This window comes from Homalodisca vitripennis, chromosome 7 (assembly GCF_021130785.1).
Source record: "Homalodisca vitripennis isolate AUS2020 chromosome 7, UT_GWSS_2.1, whole genome shotgun sequence".
NCBI classification, from domain to species: Eukaryota; Metazoa; Arthropoda; class Insecta; order Hemiptera; family Cicadellidae; genus Homalodisca; species Homalodisca vitripennis.
In genome coordinates, this window is record NC_060213.1 from 23195409 (window position 1) to 23212255 (window position 16847).

General features: G+C 36.3%; 1 protein-coding gene across 4 annotated transcripts in view; it reads left to right on the top strand.

The window, feature by feature from the left end:
• LOC124367007 overlaps window positions 1-16847 on the top strand; it is an 82132-nt gene extending 65285 nt beyond the window's left edge. For 2 of the 4 annotated variants that reach the window (XM_046823669.1, XM_046823671.1), the window contains 4 exons: window positions 901-1478; window positions 2274-2504; window positions 13262-15081; window positions 16002-16847. In XM_046823669.1, coding sequence (XP_046679625.1) covers window positions 901-1478; window positions 2274-2504; window positions 13262-15031 — 2579 coding nt within the window. In that variant the 3' untranslated portion in view covers window positions 15032-15081; window positions 16002-16847. The remainder of the gene's footprint in view (window positions 1-900; window positions 1479-2273; window positions 2505-13261; window positions 15082-16001) is intronic. The other 2 variants (XM_046823672.1, XM_046823670.1) reach the window with 2 other exon arrangements.

Here is a 16847-nt window from a genome sequence, read left to right on the forward strand (position 1 = left end):
GCACAAATATAGTAATGTTTGTTGGATAATTACCACATATTATACACTTTTCACTGGAGCCACTTCACTGAGACTGTAGTCAGTCAGCCATGTTGTTGGTCTTTTAGAAAAATAGTGTATAATTAATAGCAAATTTATTGCTTAGTTCACTGACCATCAGCTGTCAAATTAAGTTTCAGATGGAATAAGTCATTTGGGATTAATGCAATTCTTTCAATTCACACACCTTGTAAAAATTTAAAAAGTAAATTATAATTTAATTTGATCTTTTTTAGATATGACTAAATAAAAACATGATGTAATTTTTGCAACTGTCATTTCAGTATTTCTTTTTTCAAATTATGTAACATGTGACAGTGCAGATGCTATGGGGTGTGTTGGGTATTGAAGAGTACTTTAGTTCACAATATGGAGCTGCAGTGAAGTATTAATCAATGTATTGCATTATAGAGTACTAAAATTTGAAGTATAAATACCTGTTCCCTATTACTGTATTATAACCAACAATATATCATTTTATTGATTTTAAACCCTTCTAAAATTTATTGGGTAGTGACTTTTGTAAAATGGATTGGGAAATCAAACAATACGTAACTTAGAAAATGTAGTAAATAAACAAGTGGTGTATTTACAAATAATAAACATAACAGAATAATTCATTGAGTTTTATTTCACTTAAGGGGTCTTGGTTAGATTCATTTAATTCTGTTAACATTAACTAAATTCTTTTAATGAAATTACTAAATTACCTGTAACTGTGTACTGGATTGATCTGCACTAAGAAGTGTTACACAATTTTGTACTGGCCTCTAACACAGATGTTTAAATAGTCAACAATTTCAATGTCAACATTCCACAAACATCCACAATCTAACAAAATGCAATATTTTGTCCTCCTAGCTCCTTCACTCAGACCTCCACCGCCCAGGTTTCCTTCCTCCACAGTTCAGCCTGGAGTTACAACACCAGCAACTCCTCCCCAGAGATTACAAACGAGAGTTACATCACCAGCAACTTCTGCCCAAAGGTTACACCCTAGAGTTACAACACCAGCAACTCCTGCCAAGAGGTTACACTCAGGAGTTACAACACCGGCAACTCCTATCCAGAGGTTACACTCGGAAGTTACAACACCAGCAACTCCTGCCCAGAGGTTACACCCGGAAATTACAACACCAGCAACTCCTGCCCAGAGGTTACACCCGGAAGTTACAACACCAGCAACTCCTGCCCAGAGGTTACCCTCTGGAGTTCCAACACCAGCAACCCCTCCCCAGAGGTTACACCCTGGAGTTACAACACCAGCAACTCCTCCCCAGAGGTTACACCCAGGAGTTACAACACCAGCAACTCCTGCCCAGAGGTTACACCCAGGAGTTACAACACCAGCAACTCCTGCCCAGAGGTTACACCCAGGAGTTATAACACCAGCAACTCCTATCCAGATGTTACAGTTGCCCCAGAAGAGACCACAAGAGGTGAGTGATCTATTGCTACCACCTCTTCAACTTGAATTTACAGTATCTTTTAAAACCTAGTGTCGCATATTGTAGTTTTATGCCACAAACAAGCACTTTTTAGTTTTTTTTAAGAATTGAATTGTTCTATCCTAGAATAATTAACATGTTCAATGTGGCGTAAATGACCGGTGTGACATATAGAAAACTTTTAGTTGGGAATCCTACTCTATTTATGGAACATAGGATTTTACTGATTTATTTTGGGATTGAAGTGGAGAGAAATATAATTTATTATTAAAATGAGGCGTATTGTTACATATGAGTCACGGGTGGTTCATACCTTACATGAGCTAACTATATTGCTTACACAGTTATTTCTCATGTGTGGCATGTCAAAACGATGTAGGGTTTGTTTTGAGCTTCTTTGTGGATGACTTTTTTTATCTTGTCAGACAGACAAGACTCCAGATTCCAGGAGTCAATTCTGAAACAGTGTCAGATCACGCTTGATTTTGTAGTCTAGGTGTCCCTGATATCAAAACGATTTAAAGTTTCTTATGAGCTTCTTCGTTAACGACTTGGAGTTCTTCAAATGGACGTGGCCCCAAATTCTAGGATTCAATTCTGTGACAGTGTTCAGATGCTACACTAAGTGGAAGGTGAACTGGAGCTAAACTCTACATTCACATTGAATCCACCTGTCTCACCATACCTATTTTTTGTGTAAGAGAGAAGTTTTATCTGTACTTGATGTGAAGGAATATTACTGATACTTTTTCTGTACAATTAAACTAATCTTGAGTTTGTTTTCAGCCAACATTTCAAACTGGTCAAGCACAGAGTAAAATACCCAGAGTGGCGTCATCTTTGTCACAGAATCCTCATAACAAAATAAAGTTCACAATAAAGAGTACTAAAAAGACAGTTCTGCCAGCCACTTCTGTTCAGACAACGGCTAAAGTGTCCTCCGTCATTACTTCCAACCCAGCAGATTCTGTAGGCACCGTCAGGACTCCTCGTCATGCTCGTCAGGTAATCAATCAGGTATGCATCACAGTCTTGTATAAACTAATGCATGCAGCAGTTATGCCTTGTCACAGTTCAGCTAGTTTAGTTATTGTTTAAACAATAGCATAAACACTCATTCAATGAGATTATTATGAAAAAGATTAGAATGAAATTATAACTTTATTATAATTACTTGTATTATTTTAGAATAAAAACATTATTTATTTTTAGAAACTTAAAAAGTGTCAATAGCGTTAATACTTAATAGATTTTAAAGGGAAAATAATAATATAACATTTTTATGCTAACTTTCATAATTTATTGCTGTTAAATTATTAATAATTTGAATAAAGTATTAAACCCTTTGATTGATGAGTTTTTCTCTGTAAGATTGCCTGAAAGAGTGAGTTTTTAAAATTTTAGATTTTGTTTCGTTTTAGGAGGTGTGGGTTTACTGCAGCACTCAATTAAACATTTTTGAAATTTGTTGTGTGTTTATACAGAAACTATTCTAATTATGTATAAAAGTGATGATATTCACAAAATATGAATACAAGATAAAATATTGTCAGCATTTTCTAATAAACAAACTAAGGTACATCTCAGCGTACTAGTTGCCTCAGAAACCTTTGGTGGTATGAGAGGTGCAGGAACAGACGGCACACAAAGCGGAACATCACCGTCACAGCACATCTATGTCGTGTCCTGGCTCCGTCGCTGTCATGGATGGTTGTGGGCAGTGAGTCTTTGGGGAGCATCTCAGCCTAAAATTCATCTGAAAGTCTTTCTCACACCATTTTATACACTCTATAATTGCACAATCACTTCCTTGCGAAACTCACACATTTTACACTATCAGTAATTACACAAACATTCTCATTTATTTACTCATGGTAAAAGTGGGGTTACAAAATGTATCCAGTACACATTGTATGGAGTGGACGAAACACATGGGGTTGGATACCGCTGAGGTCGTGGTAATGAATACTCGAATTGGAAAGTTTACTTATATGTTTCATTGTGGCAAATAAACATAAAAACACCACTTCTATATGTAAAAAATAAAATAATCTATTGCCATGTTGTTTATTGAGTAGGCTTAATACAAGATCTTCAAGATCTGAATTGGTGTCAAACAGTATAAGATATGAAGCATTTGAATAATTTGTCAGAGGACACTAAGCAGTGGATACTAAGTTAGCAGAGGATACTAAGTGGTCAATGTTCATGTTCTCTCCAGGTCAAGAATTCTTCAAGGCTGTAGAACGATCTCCCTAGCAGCCAGGCAGTTAGCTTCCTCTTGAGCAGGTTACGGCTGGTACTCTTGAGTGCTTCTGGTAGGCGGTTAAAGAATTTTGCTCCAGCATAGGTTGGCTTCGTCTCGTAGCGTGCTGTCTTGTGTGGAGGTAATGCATAGTTTGCAGCATTTCTGGTATGATAGGCATGTCTGTCTTGGTGACTAGGCAGGTCTTGTGTAGAGGCATACATTATTGTCTCCAGGATGTAGAGTGAGGGTGCAGTGAGGATCCCTAGGTCTTTAAAAGATTGTCTACAGCTGTCTCTTGTGCCCAGGCCAGATATTGCTCTTACAGCTTTCTTTTGCAGGATCAGTACGCGCTGCATATTTCTTGCTGTTGAGCCTCCCCATAGCACAATGCCATACCGCAGGTGCGACTCAAACAGTGCATGATATGAGGTTTTGCTGGCTACTTGAGTGCTTATTGTCTTGATTCTCTTTATAACGAAGATAGCTGAGCTAAGTTTTTGACAGAGCTTGTTTACCTGCCCCTCCCAGGACAGCTTTTCGTCTATCACGATCCCTAAGTGATTTGCTGATTGATTTTATACATCATAAATTAGATGTCTCGCATGGAAGGGCTAATTTATAATACGAAAATCTAAATTTTACTTACGGACAAGCGCGCGAGGTTTTGCACGACAGCAGGAACGGCAGCTACAAACTTCACAAGAGAAAAATTTAATACCATGCCAATTACTGTATTAATTCACCAAGAATTTAGTTCCAAGAACATCAGGTGCAACTTATATTAACCAGTATCAAAATATATCAGTATCAATATTGTATCAAAAAATGTAAACAAAATCAACATCTTACTTACAAAAATATAACATAGTTACATAACCTTTAACAATTCTAGATCATGTTAAAAATAAGTTCAATCACAACAATTCTAATATTTTAACAAAGCAATAAAAAAATGTAAGCCAACTAAATACACCACATAATAATTTGAATGTATTATAACACAATAACTGGAGACAGAAAATTCATTGAGAGGGAAAATACAGATTATTGAAAAGCCAACTAGTCTATAAAACTTTATTAAATATCTTATCCAAATACTTTGTAATCAAGAATAATTTTAACTAGAGTAAATGATGTAGTTTCATATTTATTTTAATTATTTATAGTTGCATAGACTTCATTTCTAGTTGGTGTGTTTTGATAAAATGGCTTTTACAAACATTTCTTCCAATAAAAGTTCTCAATAAAAGGTCAAAAAGAAGACATCTGATGTGATAGATGATACAAGATATAAGGAAAATTCAAAGGTAAAAAGTAGCTTAATTAATTCTTTAGTATAGTAACATTAGGATTTCCAAGAATATACAAGAGTCATTCAATAGTTCAAGAATTAGTCTGGGAAAAACTGATGATAGGACAAGTTTGGTACTTTTATGGCTTTAAGTTGGCATCACTGGGACAAGTACTGATCAGCTGATGTATCAACATTGTTTTCTTTATAACCTCAAAAATAAATTCAAAATGGTAGGTACGCGTAAAATTTCCACATTAGTAAAAAGTTTTGTTTTTCAGTTTTTACTTGCTGAAAGTGAGAAACCATTGAATGTACTCATCAAATCAAAATCAATCAAATCAAAACATCCTTTAATAACATGTTCATTGAGAACAGAAATGGTGTCAATTATACATAGTCATAATTCAAATCACATAGAGAAACAAATTATACATTTGTAAATGAGACAGTGAAATGTTGTAACAGATAAAGCGTTCTTTGGAATCGTTTTAGTCATGTTAAAGGAACTCGTTGATGGAGTAAAATGAACGTTCGGCCAACCAGCTGTGAAGTCTTGATTTCAGCTTGCTTCCACTTCCTGTTCTTATGTCCCTTGGTAGACGGTTGAAGAATTTAGCACTTTTATATGTGGTTTTTTCTCATATTGAGTGAGGCGATGTGCTGGGAGGTTGTAGAGGTTGGCATTACGTGTGCAGTAGGTGTGTAGATCTGATCCTCTCAAGAGATCTTCTCCATCCACGTACATCACAACTTCTTTGATGTAGAGACGTAGAGTCCAACAATCGTTAAGATATTTAATGATTTAAATGCTTCCCTGCAGCTGTCAAGTCGTTGCAGTCCGGCTAAAGTTCTGACTGCCTTTTTTTGAATGACCAGGATTTTCTCGATGTTTTCTGCAGAAGCTGCACCCCAGATGGCAAGGCCATACCTTAAGTGTGTTTCGAAGAGTGCAAAATATGCAGTTCTTGCTGTTGCTAGGTCACTAATGGCCTTAATTTGTTTAATTGCATAGACACTAGTGTTTAATTTTTTACAAAGATTTTCTATGTGTGGGGTCCAGCATAACATGTTGTCTAGAGTTATGCCTAGAAATTTCACTTGGCTTTCCAAGGTGACGCCTGGTATCTGTGGTACATCTTTGTTTCGGTGCCCAAATCCAACTTGGTTAGTTTTTGTAGGGTTGACGACCAGGTCATTGTTATGGCAGTACTGATAGGCCATGTTAAGAGCTATGTATGCGGTAACGGCTAATTTATCAGTTGTTTTGTCATTTAGTAACAGTGTCGTATCATCCGCATACATGATGGTAAGACAGTGGTCCTGAAGAAGTTGGGGCATGTCATTAGTGAATAAAATGAAGAGGACTGGGCCCAGCACAGAGCCTTGAGGTACGCCACGGGTTACTGGCAATGTATTTGATTGTACATGTTTGGTAATGCCATTTTCTGTGTGCTTGAGCTCCACCAGTTGGTGTCGTCCAATTAGGTAGCTTTTGAACCAGTCTTTGGCTTTTCCTGATATGCCTAAGGCTTCCAGTTTTGTTATAATGAGGTCATGGCTCAAGCAGTCGAATGCCTTTGAAAAATCTAAAAAAAGTGCAGTAGAAAGTTTTTGCTGTTCGAGGTCGTCAATAACAGATTCTATGAGTTTAATCATGGCTGTTGTTGTTGACTTGCTCTTAATAAAGCCATGCTGTGCGTTTGTGAAGAGACAGTTTCCGTTGCCGTATGTCAGGAGTCTTTTAAGGACTATTCTTTCACATAGCTTTGAAAATGTTGATATTAGGGAGATCGGTCGATAGTTGCTAGCAGTGGCTGGGCAACCCTTTTTGTGTTTTGGATACACCTTGCAGATTTTCATTCCTGATCAAAAAAGTCCTTGATCAAACGATTTATTGAATATAACTACCAGTGGTGTGCTAAGTTCATTGATACAGTGCTTTAAAAGTTTTGGTGATATTTCATCATTGCCGGAAGAACTTTTTGGTTTGAGATGTTTTACTATTTCTTTAATTTCTTGGTCAGTAGTGTGAGGCAGGGTTGAGAATGTGTGATTTAATGTTTTTTGTGAATGGGCTATTGCATTTGATCTCTTTTTATTACTTTTTAAGGTTTCCTCCGCGATGCTGGTGAAGAATTTGTTTAGGTGGTCTGCAATTTTTCCTGCATCTCGGACTATTTCACCTTCTATTTGGAGATTTATTTCATGTGACTGTTTTTTCTTGACTCTTACATTGTTTATAACATCCCAAACAGCCTTGGACTTGTTGTCAGAATCATTAATGTAATTTTTAGATGCCTCCTTTCTTAATGACTTAAGCCTCAAGTCATATGTTTTTTTCACTTCAGCGGCTTGTCTCTTGTCGTTAGGGTCTCCTGTTACTTCATACTGATTTAGAGCTTTTAGGTAACTGTTTTTTAGTTTTAAAGCATCTGCATCTGCGAAGTGTTTGGGTTTAAGTCTGTGTTTTTGCCTTTTCTTTATTTTAGGGCAGGCCGTGTTGAAGGATAGGGACAGTTTAGCGCTAAAAATATTATATGCGTCTTCTGCTGTCGGGGCATAGATGACAGGTTGCCAGTCCTCTTCTTGAAGTAAAGCTTTCAACGTGTCAAGATTTCGTCGATTTAGGCATCGGTAAAGTATTTGTGGTCTTTGTGGTTTCTCCGGGTAAGTTATATTGCACATTTGGGCTGTGTGGTCTGAGAGGCCAACATTTATTACACTTGCATCAACATCTGTCGAGTCAAGGTTAGTACAAATACAGTCTATGGATGTTTCAGAGTGAGCTGTTATTCTAGTAGGAGGTAAGTCCACCCTTGTCAAATTATGGAGAGCTAAAACTTCATTCAGTTTAATTGTCTTTATGTCAGGGTTGATGCTGTCAATGTTGATGTCACCCATAAGGACTAATGGTAAGTTCTCAGTTTTTGTTTCCTCAATTACTTGTGAGAGTATGTTTAACCCATCATCCAAGTTCCCTGCTGGTGATCTGTACACTCCCATTACATGAATAATTCTTCTGTCTACATTGATCTTTATCAGCACAAGTTCACATGCGATTTCTTCACAGTACTGGTGTATGTCAATGGATTCTGAATATTCTTGTAAGGTTTGATTAACATAGATAGCTACACCGCCTTGTTTGTGTGTTTTCCTGCTGAAATGAGCCTTTAAACTGTAGTTGGGAATGTGGCAACATCCTTCGATTTGTTCTTGCTTAAGGCCATGCTCTGTCAAGATTATAATTTCAGGATTGGTATCTTCTATTAGATGGAGGAGTCTGTCTATTTTATTAGAGACACCCTGGATATTTTGGTGAAGGATACTTAATCTGGTTTGTTTTGAGGCTGGCGTGTCTCTAAAAAATAGGTGGATGTGCTGGGATAGTTGACATTGTGTCCAGTAGACATGAAGTCTTTATTGGTATTGGAATGCAGGCTAGTTGGTTTATTAAAGGAGTGGTTTATTTTTGTGTAGAAATCAATGTGTTTCCTGAAAAAATTCTCCAAGTCTTCGTCAACGGGTCGTATTCTTGCAGTTATTGGGGGTTCTTTCCCCTACTCGTATATTGTAGAATGTCTAAAGTTTACGGTGAAGGTTGTATGAGTCATGCACATTTTTATAAATGGTTAGAGCAGTTCAAAAGTTATTGTGACTCAGTGACTGATGAACACAGTACTGGTACAGTTCATAACATTATCTGTAACAAGCTAAAGTACTGCAAAACATGTCCAAAATTCAGACATGTTCCCAAAGGAGTTGACACGGCTACACAAGGAAACTAGGCTGAGAGTATGCACAGGGCTAGAGGAACATTATCCAAGAGAAGGTGAGCACTTCTTCAACAAATTTTGTGATAAAACTTGGGTTCACTGTTATGAACCAGAATTAACACCTTAACCGAAACATATTTCGGTAACGTATACCGAAACACCGGTCCTAGAGACCGTAACCACTATTTTGATTCAACGACGTATATTTACGGCAAAATATTAATAAAACGCATGAGAATGGTTTAAGAAATTAATGTAGACATGTTCTCACAAAGATAATTTATTTTACATTAACTTTCAAACGATATATACAGTAAAATTCTTGAAAAATTTTAGTGAGATACAATAAGCACTAAACACTTTTGAAAATACGTTAAATATTACCAGGAACGTAATTTTGTAGTATTGAAACTTTCTTTTTTACACAATTATATTTAAAATAAGGTATTAACAAAATTATTGTAATATTAGTAATAGAGTTGTAAAAAATTTAATTATTACATTTTGTATACGAAATTTTTAAAAAGTATAAAAACATAGATAACTATTTACAAAACTATAAAAAATATACTTTAAAATATCCATAAAATAAAATTGTATACAATATAAAAGCATTAGAGAAACAATAAAAGTGTTATATAGACCTTTTTCATTTCTTATGTCAGTTCCTTCAATCACTCTTTACGCACAGTCAATGGCACACTCATTGCACACTTTGCAGCTACAATTCCAAACATATAGGAATGTCACATCTAATACACTTGTATTGACTTTTTCTCTCCTTTGCTGAGGGGCACTTCCCACAGGTTTTTCTTTTTTTTTCCATTTTATCAGAAAGGCACACCTGCAACTGCTTCTTCTCTTTGGCCCCAGGACAAAGTTGATTGAGCTTCTGACATCGCGAGGTAGGTTTTGGTGTACACAGACGTCTTCTCAGATAAGGCTCTGTAAGATCCTTGGCCAAACTTTTGGTGAACTGAAATCTTGTGGTTGAAGGGGTATCTTTGTAGCATAAATACAATATGCAAGCATTTATGCTAGCAAATTCTAAGGAGGCGGTAAAAAAACAGCCAGAGGCCAGCGCCTTGTTCTTCGCCCAGTAGTGTAGATGGCACATTTTATGTCTAGTATGTCGACATCCACATTTTGTTTTATTGTAAAACCGTATAATCTCTGGTTTTGCACTTCGTTCATCCGTAAAAATGGCATGGTAACATAGTAGAGATGAGGACTACAGCTCTGTTCTTTTTTGGAACGTATGAAACCAAAGTTCTCATACCATTGAATCCATAGTGGAGATGTCCCGACCTTTCTTTCCTTGTCCTGAAGAAACTCTTGGGGAATATCTTTTTATCTTTTCTCATTGTCCCCAACGTATGTGAGACCAACTTTTTCGAGTTCTTCTGTTACTTCTAGGCTAGAAAACCAATTGTCAGCTGTTACATTGTGGTTGGTTCTTTGTATTGGTTCCGTCAGTCTTATAACAGATTGGGTTGGTTTGCTTTTTTCTCTGTCTTCTTGAGATAAACCTTGACCATCACTTCCTTTGCCGGTGTAAATATAGGCATTGTGGAGATAAGATATCTTCGCATCTGTCAGACACATAATTTTGATGCCATATTTGTGTGGTTTCTGGGGCATGTACATTCGAAAACCACACCTACCTCTGAACGGTACCAACATTTCATGTATAGTTACATGTTCAGATAAGCAATACAAGTTTTGAGAGTTTTCAATGAATTTATTGAAAACCTCACTAATAGCAGCTGCTTCATCATATGATTTTCTTTAATTGCGAGTTCCCTTATCGTCAAATCGCAAAGCAGATAGCAGTATTTTGTATCTCTTTACGGACATTGTGGCATTGAAATACGGTCTGTTAGCAGCGTCTTTTTGAAATACAGAGGTAATTGTTTCGTTATTTGATTTTAAAACTGAGGACAAAAGCAGTAATCCAATTAAAGCATTGATTTCAATTGCATCAGTATCCTTATAATTATATTTATTTGTTGTTTGACTCAAGCGAGATCTTACAATCTTCAACTTAGTGTTTGTATGTTGAACAATAGTATTGACTATTGTTTCATCAATCAATGAGTTCCATATGGCCAACTTCTCTGGGTTATTACCCAATCTTCTTGCTGGAAGTCTCAAACCAGGTAAACCACCAGTAATTTATGTTACGAGCTGGTGTTTCGCACTCTTGTATTTGCCTCTGGCTCTAATGTACGCCAAGGATATGTCGGGTCTAGTTCACGTTTTCTAAGGCGGCCAAATACATATTCTGGCATATCTGTATCTACTAAATTATTTGGAGTATCATCAGACTCACCCTCCAACTGACGATCTTCGTCCTCACCAACACTGTTTTCATCATCCTCTTGATGTTGAGCTGTAATGGCTGGAACAGGAAGGATTTCTGACTTCACCTTCAGGCTCTCTCCAATCTGGATCCGCATCCAAATCATCAAAAAAGTCACTCCTCTTCAGAGTCATCATCAGTTATGTCACTGGCTAACATCTCCGTAACTCGATTAGCAAAGTCCCTAGCTCGCACTGAAACTTTTCTACTTGAACCAGGTTCTTCCATTATTAATGTCTACAAATAAATAAAGTAATAAAAAACTGGAAGTTGAACACTACTATATTTGTTTTAGTCACTGAGAAACGCAAAGCGAAACACCCGGTACATGAGACCTCAACAAAACTTTCACTAACTGAAACATCCGGTACGTCAGACCGGCAGAGTTTTAAAAATCGATAAGTAACGGTAAAGGCCTCGTGTAAAAACTGAACAAAACCTGGTTGATTTGGGGGAGTTGTGGGAGGAGGGAAAGCTACTGGGACCGTCGAATAGATCTGATAAGCAGTATTGCCAACAAGTAGAAAGAAATTTCCCAATTGGTACCTGAGACCGGTGTTTCGGTTAAGGTGTTAAAAAGGCAAAGTATGGAGTGGGAGTACACTAACTCACCTGTCAAGAAAAAATTCAAAACTCAAGCATCCGCAGGAAAATTCATATTGAGTGTTTTGTGACACTGAAGGTCTAGTTTTTTGTGAGTATCTCAGAGAGCAGTGTACAATGAGCAGTCAGTACTACAGACTTGCTTTTAAACAAGGTGAAAAGCCATGAGAAACGTGGATCTCAGAGGAGAGGCGTGATTCTCCAGCAAGACAATGCACCTCCTCATATTGCTCAACTACCTGTGACACCAGTGACAAAATAAAATAGGATAGGAAGTACTGTCTCATCCCCCTTACAGTGTACTGAAGGAGGCATTACATGGGAAGAGGTTGCAGGACAACGAGGACGTGAAAAAGTTTGTGGAAAGTTGGTTCCAACATCAAGATAAAGAGTTCTTTGCACCTGGAGCAATACGGTTTGTAGTCTGTTGGAACAAGTATATTCAAGGGGTTAGGTTGAAAAGTGGAAAAAGTAATGTTCTGTAAAAATAAACAGTATTTTTCCAGACCAATTTGTCTGTTTAATTATTGAATAACCTTTCTATGTTCAACAGATCAAAATTTAATTTAAGTCTTTTCTTATATTGATTTCATATTAAAATCAACTCGCTGTTATTTGAGCTTTGTTATGAAAAATGTTATGGAGGCTCAATAAATAGAAAAATAGTACAAATTGTACACATATGAAAAGTAGGATAAAGGCTAGACATAACGTAGCTGTGGTGAGGAAGGGTTGATTTAATGTGAATGTTGTTTAGCTCAATTTCACCTTCTGTTTAGTGCAGCATCTGAAATCTGACACTGTCACAGACTTACTCCTGGAATCTGGAGCTCATGTTCGTCTAGAGAGATCCAAAAAGGTCGGCAGTGATACATGTTGAAATGATCGAAAGAGTTTCTTTTAAATGTGTTCATAAAAAGTAAAATTAAAGACTATTCAAAGCAAATGTCTGGAATTAATATTTGATAAAACTTTATACTCGTCTTCATTCCATGTTGAATGTTGGTCTGTAGTTGGGCCAAGAAAGTTAGTTTTCTTTTCATTTCAACGGGTTTTTTTCATTGAATGCTATTTTTCCACCAACTGCTCTAACATTTTGGACAGTTTTAAAAGACGTAATTTTTTGTTTTTCCTATATTTAGTGGTAAATTATGAGTGCTTAAGTAATTAAAATTATGTAAATCATTCGTTGCGTGATAATTCCTCAATTCGGTAATTTTTTATGAGATTTCCAAGTTAATCATCAGCTTTTAGACAAATTTTTTTTGTAGAACATCTGTTAATGCAAGGTCTATATTTTTAATGTATATGAACAGAAGAGGGTCAAAAATCGAACTCTGAGTCAAAAACTTAGCTTCTCCAAATTTAACAGCTTTTGGTTCTGATGATACTTTAAATATCCTGTCATCCTCTGTTTTGTGTTACATTTCTAAAAATTTACCTATTTTTATATAAGATTTTCAATAATTATTGAACAATTGTTATTATTTCCAGATCATTAATAGTGAGACTGTTAACCACCATCAAACTCCGTCAACCGAATCGGAGCAAACTACCCAGAATAAGGCGAACAGTCAGTTGTCACGAGTGGTGGAGTTACTTGAGTCAGCTCTGAATGTTCATGTGTCTTCACTACCAGCTGGTCTGGAAGCGACTCAGCTAGCAAAAGTACAATTGCTGCTGAAGCATCTAGTTCCTATCCATCTAGATAGAAGATCCACGGATGAGCAAAAATCCCAACTTCTGATAGTGTTGCAACTCTTGGAGAAGTCAATGAGCAACATGAGCGGTGGGAGCCAACACCGGTCACCGTTGCCACAAACTATGCAGATAGTGAAGAAACTGTTGCAAACGGATGACTTGAAGTTCATAAATCCTCAACCTTATGATCCACAAGTAGAACAGAAGTCATCACAACTGATTGAAATTACTGAACTGTTGCAAAAAGCACTGCAAACTTATATCAATAACTCGTCTGACATCTGTCAAAAGTCTCTTCTGACACCAGTTTTACTAGTGATGCAACAGATGACTGCCAAGATGTCCACGACATTGGCCATGGGTGAACAGGAAGACCAACTGATGACCGTTCTGGATCTACTGGAGGAAGCTTTCCAAAATAAATCTGGTGATTATGATCAACCAAAGTTGCAGCTCCTGCAAGCTATGCAAACATTGAGGAACATACTGCAGAACAAAGACTCTTCAAAGAGTCGAGTACCGACCAACACTTCATCTGCCACAACCGCAAATCCTGAAAAATTAATTCAGCAAACGCCACCACCACCTGTCTGTGTTTCTGGACATCGACCTTCTCAATTATTACAACTTCTGCAACTGATGGTCAAAGCAATGCAAACTCATATCAACAGAGGAGGAGCACTGAAATCTCAGCTGCTGCAAATCACTCAACTGTTGGAACACACTGTGACAATTCAGGGCAAGAATTTAGAAACAGAAGAGCAGAAGACTCAGTTTTTGATGATCCTGCAGCTCTTGGAAACAGCATTGAAGAGCCAATCAAGTCCAGGACAACAGTCACCAGAGTTATTGCAGATCATGCAACTGATCAAAACAACACTGCAGGCTAAAGTGATAGTAGAGCCTTGCCCTTCACAGCTGATGCAGGTCATGGAGCTGATTCAGAAGACTCTAGAAACCCATGCCAGTTCGATGGAGGTCAGCCAGCAAAAGATACAACTACTTCAGTTGATACAGTTATTGCAGCAAGCATTGGCGAGTCAACAAAGAGTAGCAGGATCCCCAGAGCAAGAAAGACGACTGATTTACTTTATCCAGTTGGTGCAGCAAATTTTGCAAACTCAGGTTTTCCCTCCATCATCAGACCCCCACCCATCGCAAATAGTGCAGATAATGCAACTGATCCAACAGACCCTAGACACGGCTGCTTCTCCTCCAATCTGTAGTCAGCCTCAGCCATTTTCGGTACCTCCATCACCAAATAAATTCAATCAAATTGTGCAAAAAAATAGTACAAGTGTTCAGAGTCATGTTGGGACGAATTTTCCAGCACACCAACTGATGCAATCTGAAACACTTTACGTACCTTCCAGCACACAGCAGAATCAACCGGGCCTTGCTGAACAACTGGTTAACAGTCTGCAGATTAAGTCAAATGCTCATAGATCCGTGCAACTGGGGCAGACTGCCACAGAATCCAACAGCAATCCGATGTCACCAATTACGCTGCAGATGCAGGGTTTACAAAACCAGTTCAACCTGAACACACCTCCACATCCATAGCCGTGGATGACCAAAACAAACTTCAACAATTGTCAACACTTATGCAGCAGGTAAACTGTCTTTCATAATACGTATTACTACATTTGTTAAGAGTTTATTGCTATGTACCTACCGGCCATCTTTTCAAATTGATTTTCACACATAACACTATCATTTCAATCAAAAAAATCACCGACTTAATATAACCTATTTACCTATACACCTACTTTGATCAAAATGCCTCTATACTTCATGCTCTAGTAATCTACCTCCGGTCTAAGGTATTTTCAGCGGCATGGTTAAGTTTGCCTCGTTGTCCTGATGAAAAGATATACTCATGTATATATATATATATATATATGTATGTATATATATATATATGTGGACTGAAAACCTACTTCAACAAAAAGTGTCCATGTCCGGTTGTTTGAATTCACTTCCAATCTATTGTACATATGGTGTCACATTTGAGTTTGCCTTATTGCAATTGATGTTTTAAATCTATCACTAGCGCAATCAGAAGTAAAATTTAGATAGTAACTTAGTCATTGTAATCTACATTATACCACTGATCAGGCACTTTATATTTAATATTTTCTAAAATTTTAATATAAAAAAAGGTTTTAGCTTCTTTGACAAACTTCAGCTTAAATTGTTAACAGCTGTTTAGTTCAAGTTGAATTTAGATTAAGGCACATAAATATTATCATTATTTTTCCAAATTATAAGTTATATTTTCTACATTTCTCTTTATATAAATCTTCCTCAGGCTTCAACGAATATTTAAAAAAATTTGCCAAATTGGTTGGCGTTCTGAGATTAGAGTTTAGCAACACATTTAGCGATTCATTTTTATATAAGACTGAATTATATATTTTGCAGTATTTTATACTTTATTCACTAAAAGTAATGACTTATATTTTGTAATAATTAAAATACATATTTTCTTGTTATATGAATCTCTCACACTACATTTTTTATATTGTTACAGATGTCCATATTTCATATTTCAACCCACATAACCATCACAGGGAGAAATCTATAACAAGAAATATTTCTATTGTTTTATTATTCCAATTCTGTCTACTGAATTAATTGCTGTAATGCTTTCAACGATGATAATCCAAATTATCTGACAAGAAATTGTAACTCCGTGATAGTCTTCTGTTACGAAGGGTTGACAAGAACCTCTTCTCAAAATTGTATTATTTTTATAGTAGTTTTCGTTAATTTTTCTACAGTTATCCACCTTTTTATTGAATATTAATCATGAATTGTGTAAACAAATATAATGAGAATCATTTAACAAGTGTTGTCGAAGTAAAACAACAGTAATGTTGGGATCTATGTATTTATTATTTATTTCAAGGAAGATGATAATTAAATAGTTATGAGTAATTAGTTTACGAAACATCCTTAGAAATTTTCACAATATTAAGTGAATGTGGAATTTGTGCCACTTAATTAAAATTAATTATATTATAAATGAAATAGTGGAGAATAATTTTTCATCTTTAAAACAATAACTGATTGTGTTTAGTAGCAGGTTTGCATGTCAGTAATAGTTTGGTTCAACAAATTTCATTGTTTTAAATTAATATTTATTTCTTTTTATAAAGTTTTTTGTATTTTTTTTACTTCCATCTAGGGAATAGGTAGGTTTCGTGATTTTTGTAGGGCCTTTCACATGCTGATGCTCTGTGATATTGTATGAAAATGTGAATATGATCTGTATACAGATTTTTATTTTATTGTGTGAATATTCTTACTTGAATTTATATTGTACAATCAGTAGAACTTGTAATACTGTTAATAAAGACATTTTAGTCATTTAAAA